General features: G+C 44.7%; 1 protein-coding gene across 2 annotated transcripts in view; it reads right to left on the minus strand.

Annotated features, from left to right (window-relative positions):
* Positions 1 to 853: 853 nt before the first annotated feature.
* The window catches only part of GFY (golgi associated olfactory signaling regulator), a 29,169-nt gene continuing 17,620 nt past the window's right edge, over positions 854 to 12,402 (minus strand). For both annotated transcript variants that reach the window (XM_053262529.1, XM_053262531.1), the window contains 3 exons: positions 7,964 to 8,383; positions 5,393 to 5,569; positions 854 to 1,710 (listed from right to left, as the gene is read on the minus strand). In XM_053262529.1, the coding sequence (XP_053118504.1) occupies positions 1,445 to 1,710; positions 5,393 to 5,569; positions 7,964 to 8,383 (863 nt within the window). In that variant the 3' untranslated portion in view covers positions 854 to 1,444. The remainder of the gene's footprint in view (positions 1,711 to 5,392; positions 5,570 to 7,963; positions 8,384 to 12,402) is intronic.

The raw sequence follows: 12,402 nt of genomic DNA on the forward strand, positions 1-12,402 counted from the left end.
TTATTTAAACACATTTGTAGACCGCCCAAAACACAAGTCTCTGGGCAGTTTAGAAACCTGTTGTAGGAGTTTTGCACAAACTAGAAAAGACTGCTCCCCCTGCTGGTGATTTTGCGCAACAACCTTTATTTACATTTTGAATGCAGTCTTCCAAGCCGAAGCATTTTACCACTGTTGTAGTGGTAATCTGGGAAGCGCCCATGTCTGCAGATCAAGCTGTTGCAGGAGCATAGCTACAACTGAACAAGGGTGGAGGAATAAGTATTCCTGGGCCCTTGAGGGAGGGGAGCCACCACCTGGGTGACAGCTTGCGCTTTGCTCTCCCCCTCATCCCTCTCCAGGGGAAATGGTGCATCTTCAGTTTTTGTCCCAGGGCCCTTCCAACCTTGTTACACCTCTGAGTTGTTATGAAAGGGACAGCTACAGCAGCTGGTTGAAAAGTTGGTAATGTCCTTACTTAAGACCAAGGAGTTCCCCACTGCTCATTGCTTGCTGCATGAAGGCAGGAAGCCAGAGTACTTCTTAGCATGTGCAGAGTGCTCATAAAGTAAAATGTGCCATCGAGTCGGTGTCGACTCCTGGCGCCCACAGAGCCCTGTGGTTGTCTTTGGTAGAATACAGGAGGGGTTTACCATTTCCTCCTCCCGTACAGTATGAGATGATGCCTTTCAGCATCTTCCTATATCGCTGCTGCCCGGTATAGGTCTTTCCCATAGTCTGGGAAACATACCAGTGGGGATTCAAACCGGCAACCTCTGGCTTGGTAGTCAAGTCATTTCCTCATTGCACCATTAGGTGACCCGGAGTAATAAAACCAGCCTCTGTGTGGGTAGTAATTCTATGGTAACAAGTGCAGTTTCCTAACAGGGAGTGCCACTGCTCTGTTTATTTAAAATATTTTGCTCGGCCTTTCAACCTATAATTCTCAAGGTGGCTGACAATATCACATTAAAAAAGTATATCGTATAACACCACACAAAAACATCCCCACACTGTGATAGAACATGGCTAGCAGGAGCAAAGCCAATCATGCTAAAAATCATTAATAGCCCAGAAAAAGAAAAAAAACCATCTTTGGATAACCAGAGCCTAAAGGTAATCGCATTCTGTGCCAGGTAACTAGATAAAGAGTGTGAGTCCAAAAGATGAGGCACAACTACCAAGAAGGCCCTGCCTCAGGGAACCACCCACTTCCTTTTTCAAAGCAGGAGCGCTGAGAGACGAGCCTTCAATTAGCAGACTAGAGCACGGGTGGCCAGCCTGAGTGACACCAGATGTCGTTGGACTACCATTCATTGCAGCTGTGGATGATGGGAGTTGTAGTCCAACACCAGCTGGAGAGCCTCAGGTAAGCCACCCCTACATTAGAGATTCCGGATTGAGATGAGAAAAGGGATCTGCACATCACTCAGCCTTCGGGGCTCTCCTGGAGAGGCCTGGGCCCTCAGATGAAGTTCCCAGAGTGCAGATTGGCTGGAGACAGGCACTCCAGCTTCATGGGGCTTGCTTGGGGCTGTTGGGGGTCTTGCGCTGCCTCTGATGTGTCTGGCTTCTCTGGCGACATTCCGCGTGCAGGGGGAGGTTGCTTGAGCGCTGGAATCGAGAGGGTCTGGATTGGCTGAGGATGGGTTTGGGAGGGTGTTGGGTAGACATAGCCATCCGTTTCGTAAAAGAACCAGTCGTAATCCTTCGGGCTGTCCAGGAAGAGGGCTGGGAAGAAGAGGAGGAAAACAAAAGATCAGCCCTTCTGTGGATCACTTTGCTACATTTCCATAATAGGTGCCACTGTGGTTGGCTTTATGGCACAAAACAATGCCTTAGTCATAGGAACCTAGGAAGCTGCCTTATACTGAGTCAGACTGCTGCTCCATCGAGCTGAGCATTGTTCACACTGACTGGCAGAAGGTCTCCAAGGTTTCAGGCAGGAGTCTCCACCAGCCCTCCCGGGAGATGCCAGGAATTGAACCTGGGACCTTCTGCATGCAAAGCAGGTGTGCTGCTATTCCGCAGTCGTTCGTCCACCTAGAGCAGGAATATCAACTCTGACTGGCAGTGGTGTTCTGGCTGCCTTTCTCAGCACCTTTTACCCTTTTTCTAACAGAAGCTGGAGCTTTCCCAGACAGCAGGCTTTACCGCAGGTTTACTGCGAGGCTTTACTGTGTTATCAGATTTGTTTTTTTAAAAATGATGTAAAAAGTGGATTTTTTTTTTTAACCCTGGACATAAATTGGGCTCCACTCCAATGCACAATGAAAAGCCCGAATAATGTGTGAAGTGCTCCCCAACATCACAAGGACTTTGGCTCGAACCTGGCCAATGTGAGAATGCACACCCTCCATTCTGAGCTAAAAGCCCCATCTGGAAATGCTCTTGGTGAGGACTGAACCTGAGATTTTCTGCACACCAACCAAGCATTCTACCACTAGGCTATATCCAGCCTCCAAACACCTATTGATTGATTGATTGGATTGGATTTATATACCGCCCTTCCAAAAATGGCTCCGTGAATTAAAACGTTTATTCACCCTTATCTTAAGAACATGCAATTACTCCAATTTGCTTGGATTAAGTCAAGGTTGCCCCTTGAGTCTTCTTGATCATCCTGCATTGTAAGTGTTCAGACCAGGGCTTCCCAAACTAAGGTCTCCAGATGATGTTGTGCTATAGCTCCCTGGCCACAGTGGCCTTTGGAATTGTAATCCAACAACATCTGGGGAACCCCTGGATTGACCTTATCATGGCGAGGTATGAAATAGAATGCCTCCACCAAACATGCAGGGGGAAGTCCTGAAGCACAATCATACTTTAGCCATCCAGACTGGGAATATAGCAGGGTGGATAAAAGGTGACATGGGGTCTTATGCAATCTTGAGAATGCAGCCTAGATAATTTGCAGGCCTCAGAGCCAAACCCCACACACCAGAATCCCAGATGCCCCCAGGGCCAAATTATGACATGCTGAGGCCCTAAACTATGACAAGCCTCAAAGGCCACATAGTTTTACTAACAAAATTATTATTCTAACAAGAAGGAGCATGAAAAGAGAAATAATAAAACTTTGTTTTTACATATGTACGTCGGCAAAAATACAATGAAAAATAATATAACAAAAAGAGTTATCTTGCAATACGGCTATTAACATTAGAAATACCTTTAAATGACAACATTCCTTGCGATTTCATACTTCGCATTTATGAAAACCTCTAACATACAGAAACACACGAGCAGTACTGAATTCACCACTACCAAACTGAAGAAGTAATATATCATGCACCATGGCTGCTTCCATATCACATAGAAATTAAAACATTTTCTCTCTCCTTTATTTTTCAACCTGGAGTTTATTTGAAACCCTGTGACACTTAATACTTAAAAAAAAAAAAAAATTCAGAGCCCCACATAATGTGAGGCCCTAAGCTTTAGCTTGCTCCTAAATCCAGCACTGTCCCCTTGGCATTGCCCATAGGATAATTCAATTTACAATAATGTTATTGTAAAGCTCCCAGAGACTAAAGTTTGGGGCAGTGTACAAATTTGATAAATAATAATAATTAATAAATAATTCATTGAAATGTATGGACATTTAAAATGGCTCAATTTCCAAGGGTTCACTTAGTTCAACAACCTTTTCCAACAGTATCCAGCCAAATACTTGCAGGAATTCTAAAAACAGGACATGAAGAAAATCACACAGACCCCTCACTTGATTCGCTCCTTCCCGTTGACCCTAAACACTATCTCGAAGATCTGGGGTTAACATTTAGACCAATGTATTCTAAAATAACCAGACAGCTAATTTTCAGTGTTGCTCTCTCCTCGGTCCTTGACAGGGAAGACTCCAAGGGATAGCAAGGGGTAGCTGGTGATCCACCCCAAAATATTTTCCGCTCCCCCCTTTCACTCCCCATTCACCCACTTTCACTCCCCACTTTACCACAGAGCGTCAGTCCACACAGTCACAATATATGACCGTCCTATAGCTTGAACTTCTGAAGGCCTTGGCTGTTTAAAGACTCCTCATTCACTCACTCCTCTACCCCAGAACAAACCAGTGCTGCCAGGTAGGCCAGACTCTTCCAGCCTCCCAGGCGCCAGGCCAACTTCTTCGCTTCCTTCCTGGCCAGAAACTGAGATGGGTGAGACTGTGTGTGCCAGGTCATCTATCAACCCTGCACATTTCAGCTGGCCTGGGACGGGCCTCTCTTTCCCCACTCCAGTCTTTCTGCCACATGGTCTTGGACTGGATGAGAAAACTAGCCTGGAAAGCAAACTGAAAAGTTTGGCCTAATTTTAAAAAGGCAGTATTTTCGAACAGGCCCATTTCCAGAATAATGAAGCTTGCTTGGAACTGTCAAGGAAGCTTCATTAGCAAGGTAAATACACTAACATTAACTATTTACCTCTCTTAGTCTGTAATGCATAGCAAAATCCTCACTCCCCTCATAACATTCTTTGCCACCCCTTTGTTCCCCCCAAACTAGTTTTTCTAGAGTCGCCTCTGATCCTTGAGATGATGATGCAACTCTGGCTACGGCCTGAAAGCAATGTGTATTTAGGAGACCATCTTCTTTGCTATGAACCGCACTGCCCATTGAGATCATCTGGAGAGGTTTGTCTCGTGCTCGTCTGGTGGCTACTCGGGGGACGGGCCTCCTCCATTGCTTCCCCGAGGCTTTGGAACACACTCCCTGCTGAAATAAGAGCATCTCCATCTCTTACAACCTTTAAAAGGGCAGTCAAGACGCATTTGTTCACCCAGGCTTTTAATTAGATATGTTTTAATTGTGTTTTAATCGTTTTAACTTTTAAACTTTTAATTGTTGAAATATGTTAATCTTTTTATTGGTTGTTTTTATTGTTTTGTAAACCGCCCAGAGGACTTGCGTTTTGGGCGGTATAGACATGTGCTAAATACATACATACATACATACATACATACATACATATTTTTGAACCTAACGTTCTGCAAAATTGGTTTTTTAAAAACCCTGGTAGTAGTGCTGGCATGAAGCAGTCTACCATAACTCACTTCAGCGGCTGAAAAATGCAGTAAAGACACAACTGTCGTGTCCGTTCCTTTTCAGTAGTTTGTGCAGCCAGCTGAGGTGGCATCAACGCTTCCCCAGTTCTAGCTCACTAGAGCATTATATATATGGTGGGGTGGGGACATCACTCAGTGGCAGAACATCTGCTTTGCATGCAGGAGTTCCCAGGTTCAGTCCCTGGCAGCATCTCCAGGTAGGGCTGGGAAGGACCCCTGCATGGAAACCTGGAGAGCAGCAGCCGCCGACAGTGCAGACAATACTGAGCTAGATGGGTCTGACTCGATATCAAGCAGCTTTCTATGTTCTTAGGATATTCCTCTTTCCAAAGGCACAAAGACTAGACTTACCGGGGTCGTCAAATCCATCTTCATACAGGCGATGGTGGGAAAATGGTTCCTTCTTGGATCCCCAGCTATAGGCACAATAGACCCCAATGAAGAGGCATAGCAGCAAGCCACAGCCCCCCAAGAACAGCCCCATAGCATGGCTAGTTGCCCCATGGGGTTCCCCCACGGCAAGATGGCCTGTGTAAGAAGGAAATAATGATGTCAGATAAGGAACCTTCCAAATCCTGGCTCCCGGTTTCCACCAGCTACAGTCTGCTAGACCCAAATCCACTCCCTTTTCGTCATAAAGTCAGTAAGAACCGAGCAGCATCTTTCGTAACACACCAAAAAAAAATCTCCGAAAAATAATTTCCTCTCAGGCTACAGTACCTCAAGAATCCTAGCTCCACCCCTGCCCATCCAATTCCACTGATTTTTACTCAGGCCTAAACTCCACTCCTCTTTCATAGAACCCAAAAGTCTTAGTTCTGATTTCTCCATTCTCTTTCCAGATAATCCATTAATACAAAATCTGTACCCACTCACACGCATTCAGCTGACAGATCTTCATTTCCAAAGAACCAAAATCACCAACTCCAAGCCTCTGACTGCTTCATTGTCAGTCTTTTTTTATAGCAACTGCTGTACCATGATGCTTAGGATTGTTAACCAACTCTCTGGCTTTTATCAGATGCATTTGATCAATTCAAATAAATGTATGTATTGCAGTATCAGAATAAATAAACTGCATTTATTGAGGATCTTAAGGAGCAGGCAGGCAATTTCTCTGAAATGTGGGAGAACTTGCAGTTCAACAAACAAATGCTACCGCTCATCATTAGAAGAAAAGGCCATATTGAATGTTCATCAGAGATAGGAATACACAACATTCCCCATTACAGAAACACACAGGGCCAAAATGGCTTCCAAAATAAACAAGTTAAAGGGCTATTAGTATTGTTAACGACTGAGGTTTATAAAACATGTCAGTGCTGATTGTATCTGAGCACTGTCAGCTACATTGCCTGTATGCCATTAGAAAACAGTTACGATGGTTTACTAAGGGAACATCCAGACAGTGATCTACTCCAGCTTCAGCACAAAGTGCGAGGACATATAAAATGAGAAATCTACACAATGTACAAGAACATCACATAATATTCCTAGTGCCATCTGCTGGAAGCTTTTTACACCCAGCTTTTAGTTCACATCTCCACACAAAATTCGGGTTTTTCATCAGGTGTTAAAGTGTAGCCTGATTTAAAAGTTAAAAAAAAATCCACTTTTTGCATTGGGTTTTGGGGGCAACTTAGAAATTGCAGTAAAGTCTTGCAGAAAACCCTCAGTAAAGCCTGCTGTCTGGGAAGGCCCCTGGCAATCAGCAGCAATCCCTGAATAAACTGTGATTTTCCAAGCATGTTTTATGCTTATGGGGCGGGGGGAGAAGTTTATTCACAAATTACGGCAGATTGCCAGCAGATGGAGCTACGAATATTGTGCAATGTCCTTGTATGTTATGTGGATTTCTCAATTTATTTATTGTGGTAGTTCGTGCTGGATTTAGAATATATCACCATCTGAAAAAATCCTGACAGGCAATTCTACTAGCTTTGTATATACTTTTTTCCCTTTTTCTGTTTCAAACTGAAAAAGCTAAATTAAGGTTTCTTTTTCACAAAGTTTGGAGCAAGGAAGAGCTGATATATGCAGCCTATATCCCAGCAGGCATCAGTATCCCAGATCTCAGTGAGCAGCATCCAAGCTTGTCACTATTGGAATCAATGCATAAATAACTTTGTCTAATAGTGTCCAGTCTTTGCTTGTCATCAGCCCCCACAACCCAATTAGCTGTCACCAAGTTTTAATTAAAAAAAACTAAAGCTTAATTGCATTTATTCTAACCTACAGTCTTAGCTTATATCAACAGTGATCTCAAGAAAAAGAGTTCATCACAAACCCTCTTCTACAGATGGGAGAACTGAGGCTAGGAGAAGGTGGTTTGCTCAAGGACACCCAGTTTGCTGACATCCAGACGAAGGAAACGCTTGTGGAAGAGTGCTTGCTTTGCATGCCGAAGGTCCCAGTTTCAAGCCCTGGCACAGACATATAGGAAGCTGCCTTACAGAGAGTCAGACCATTGGTCCATATGGCTCAGCATTGTCTACACTGACAGGCAGGGGTCTCTCCCAGGTTTCAGGCAGGGGTCTCTCCCAGCCATACCTGGAGATGTCAGGGAGTGAACCTGGGACCTTCTGCGTGCAAAATAAATGCTCTGCCACTGAGTTTCAGCCCCATCTAAAGTGCACATCTTTCAGCAGACAGTGCTCACATATAGTAGTCACCCATCCAAATACAAGCCAGTACCGACCCTGCTTAGTAAAGGGGACAATTCATGCTCACTACCACAAGATCAGCTCTCCTACTGCATCTCTAGGTAGGGCTGGAAAATACCTGTCTGAAAACCCTGCAGCACTGTAACCCCACTGCTTAATAGGAGAGTCCAACAATCCTGGATCCAAGCATGTCATCAGTTCACCACAACAAACATCCCAACCTTCCCCCAAGAGAACCCAAGAAACCAGCGGCCTTTACCTTTCGGTTTCATCAGCACAATAGCCACTCCCCCAGCGGCAGCCTCCCATGGCTCAGCTCCAGGAGAATAATCTGTATCAACACTTGGAAGCTTGAAAGAAGCACCTTCTGCCTTTTCCTGGAACAATCTAGGCCTTTTTGTCTGCTGGGTGGGGACTGAGGTTTGGGTCTGGTTCTGCTGAGGCGAGGAACTGTTGGGTGGAAATGTGGTGTTTGACCCAGGAGTAAGAGGAGACTCAGGATCCTGTGTGGATTCGGGGGACATTTGTGAGGTGGAAGACCAGTCGGTGGGGAAAGGTGATGGGGAAGAAGGAAGAGACGGGCTAAATTCAGCATTCGCTGCAGTATAACTTGTTCCCAGGACCAACAGCGACCCAAGGTAGAAAAGGTTCATTTTCAAACAGTCACACCAGCGAATTCCTGCAGCGAAAGATAAAATGCTCACAAATCTAAGAATCAAGGAACTACACTTCAGCATCCTCTGCTGAACACCCAAACCCACCAAATGCCTTTCTCCCATGATTGACTGATAGATTGATTGAGTTTCTCTACCACCCCAAACTTGCATCTCTGGGTGGTTTACAATATATACAACATAATAAATCCAGCATAATACAAACAGCAATTAAACATTAAGACAATTTTAAAATCAGAATTAAAATCTGAGAGTTAGATTGAATAGACATGTTTTAAGCAACTTCTTAAAACTGCCAGAGATGGGGAAGTTCTTATTTCATCAGGGAGCATATTCCAAAGCCTTGGGGTGGCAACAGATAAGGCCCGTCCCTAAGCAGCCACCAGACAAGCTGGTGGCAACTTCAGGCAGACCTCCCTGGTCTGAGCAGGGCTCACAACAAAGAAGGTCTTCTCTTAAATACCTTGAACCTAAGCCGTTTAGGGCTTTATAAGGTTATAACCAGCACTTTGTATTTTACCTAGGAATTTATTGGCAGCCACTTATTTTAATGTAAGTGTGATATGGTCTCTTCAAGATGATCCAGTGAATCACCTGGCTGCTGCTTTTTGCACCAACTGCAGTTTCTGGACTACGTACAAAGGCAGCCCCACATAAAGCACATTACAGTAGTCTAGTCTAGAAGTTACCAGCATGTGCACTACTGCTTTAAGGTCGTTTATCTCCAAAAACGGACACAACTGGCATATCAGCCGATGCAGGGGAAAACCTGGATCTGCCACTAAATGTACACCCAGGAGCCAATTCCAGCTTTGGTGGACTAGCTCACATGCATGTTTCTAAGCTGCTGGCGGCCTACAGCCCTCAGATTAGTAGCCATTGATAGACTTGTCCTCCATGAATGTATCTAAAACCCTCTTAAAGCCATCCAGGCTGCTGGCTGTCACCACATCTTGTGGCAGAGAATTCCATAGGTTGATTATTCACTGTGTGAAAAAGTACTTCCTATTGTCAGTCCTAAATTTCTTGGTAATCAATTTCATGGATAGAGAAATTTCTCTCTATCAGCTTTTCCCACACCATAAATTATTTTATAGACCTCTATCATGTCTCCTCTCAGTTGTCTTTTTTTCTAAACTAAAAAATCCCAGGTGTTGTAGTCTTGCCTCATAAGAAAGGTGCTCTAGGTGCCCTGATCATCTTGGTTGCCCCTCTTCTGCACCTTTTCCAGTTGTATAACGTCCTTCTTACGATATGGCGACCAGAACTGTATGCAGTACTCCATATGTGGCCTGGTTTGTATAAGGGCATTATAGTATTAGCATTTTAATTTCCAATCTCCTTCCTAATGATCTCTAGCATGGAATTAGCCTTTTTCACTGTCCACTACGATCCCAAGATCTCCCTCCTGGTCGGTAACTGACAGCTCATACACCATCAGTGTATATTTGAAGTTGAGGGAGGGGAGGTTGCCCCAATATGCATCATTTTACACTTGCTTACATTGAACTACATTTGACATTTTGTCACCCACTCACCCAGTTTGGAAAGATCCTTTTGGAGCTCCTCACAATCTGTTTTGGATTTCACTACCCTAAATAGTTTAGTGTCATCTGCAAATCTGGCCACTTCGCTGCTTACCCCAAATTCTAGATCATTTATGGATAAGTTAAAGAGCACTGGTCCCAACACAGTTCCTTGGGGGACCCCACTTCTTACTTCCCTCCATTGTGAAAATTGTCCATTTATTCCTACCCTCTGTTTCCCATCCTTCAACCAGCTACCAATCCACACAAGAACCTGTCCCCTTATCCCATGACTGCTTAGTTAATGGAAGAGCCTTTGTTGGGGAACTTTGTCAAAAGCATGACTGTTAACACTCTCAAAGAACTCAAAAATATTAGCGAGAGAAAAGTCTTGCCCTTGTGCCTAGAGAGACCCACTGTCTCTCTAGGCACAACTGAAACGGAAACTGCCCTGTCAAACACAATCCCCAGCCAGCTAGAAATCAAACTCTAGAAAAGACTAACCCTAACAAACTTACCTTGTCCTTTCCCCCTTCTTTTCTTGTTGATTTATTTATTTGCTTGTTTGCATCTTTAGGAAAGAAAACAAAAGTTTGCTGCCTCCCCTGGTCTGAGCCTCGTCTTCTCAAGAGCTGCTTCCAAACTTCATCACCAAAAAGAGGACAAAAAGGGGGCACTAATTTGCATGAACTCTTCATATGTTAATTTATATGTATAGATGTACATATGAATTAACATATAAGAGCCCAAACTTTTCCAAGAGCAATATTATAAAACAAACAGGCAACGTATAAAATGTTTGTCTAATCCTCTTGCCCACCCCTCCGCCCCAACACCTTCCAAGTTGTCTGAATCCTGGACAAAGCAGCAACCCAGATAAATTATGCTGTACTACATGTATTCCCTGACTTGATTGTCTGTAGGGTGGTCAGGTCCACATTGCCAAAAAAAGGCGACATGGGAAGAAAAATAAGAGGACACAGTCCCCCAAAAGATGACTGCCCTCTAGACCATATTTACCCCAATAGAGGTGACCGGCAAAAGACTGCCTTCCTCTGGCCCCGCCTTCCTCCAAATGAAGGGAAATGGCCAATTTTAGGTGCCTGCACAGAAGCCTAAAACCGACCCATCTCCCTCATTTGGAGGAAGGCCGGGCTGGAGGAAGGCACTGGGCAGCCTTTCGCCAGCTGCCTTCTCTCCTCCAACAGACTCCGTCCCTCCCTCAGCCAGCAACTGCACCTCAGTCAATCACTCACTCACTGGTGAATGTTTTTGGTTTGGTTTCAGTAAGTTGTTCAGCACGTCGCCGGCCCCAGCCTCAGCAGTAGCCATTAAGCTTTCATGTTGCCTTACTATCCCTGTTCTCTAGTCTCAGCTCGGCGAAGTCCAGTTGTGGTTATTAACTGGTTAGGAGAGATGCACTTTGCTCATGCTCAGAAACAATGGGTGCAGAGGTGGTCTCAGGGACCAGCAATGGACCCTTCTGAGGCCTCTAGGCAGCTACCCAATGATGCCAACGAGGGGCGTTGCTAGGGGAGAGGGGGCCCGTTTTCATCCCTCTCTCGGGCAGCCCCCCAGAGTGAGGGAGATAATGAAGAAAATAGGGAGGCATGGAGCTGGAGGGCCCTCAGGAGCTGGCGGCCCGTGTTCTTTGAACCCTTTCGCTCAATTATAGCTACGCCCCTGATGCCAACGCTTGACGCTAGCCCTGCATAGACACCCCAGGCAAAGCTGTGGCACAGCCCTAGATACACAACAGGCAAACTCTCGTGAGCGTTAACAAAACCCACAGGAGATTCTTGTTTACAGCTTGTCGACTCCCATTGAGAGACAGGGATTGTGCTTCTAAAACTGATTTCACAAAGCTAAAGAGATCTGGGCTTTTCAGAGATTTCTTCTGAGGAGGGTTAAAAGCAATTGTAAAAAGAAAACTGAAGGCATGCACCCTCGCAAGCTCTCTAACCATTTCTCAAAGTATTGTCTTTCACTTTCAGAGCAATATTTCCTCCATTAGTCTCTATTAGCAGTCCCTGTTTTCCAACCCCTATCAAGCCACTGTCCCCAATATTGCCTTCTGGAGATGCTTTGTTCACATTGTGGGTTGCTAGATCTCTCACTTTTGTATCCCTATATTATTATTAATTTATGTATATGGCACTATCCATAGAACAGAGGAATGGATAGTTTCGTTATATTTGTATACCACTTTCCTATCCAAAAGGGTAGAAAGTGGTGTATAATTACAATAGAAGCAGAACACACCCTCATTTAAAACACAATTTAGAAATCCGCACCAAGCAGCGGCTAATAGCAAGTGCTGAGAAAGAAGAGTATAGCTGTCCAATACGCAGCAATTACTTGCCTAAAGAGGAACGTTTTGACTCCTTGACAAAAGGCTGTCAGATTCTCAGACGGATGGAACAGTTACCTGTATACACCTTTAGCTAACCTAGGAGAATACGGCATGCAACTGATGAAGGGGACTGCACAAAAGGTTA

The sequence above is a fragment of the Hemicordylus capensis genome, chromosome 6 (assembly GCF_027244095.1).
Source record: "Hemicordylus capensis ecotype Gifberg chromosome 6, rHemCap1.1.pri, whole genome shotgun sequence".
Lineage (NCBI taxonomy): Eukaryota > Metazoa > Chordata > Lepidosauria > Squamata > Cordylidae > Hemicordylus > Hemicordylus capensis.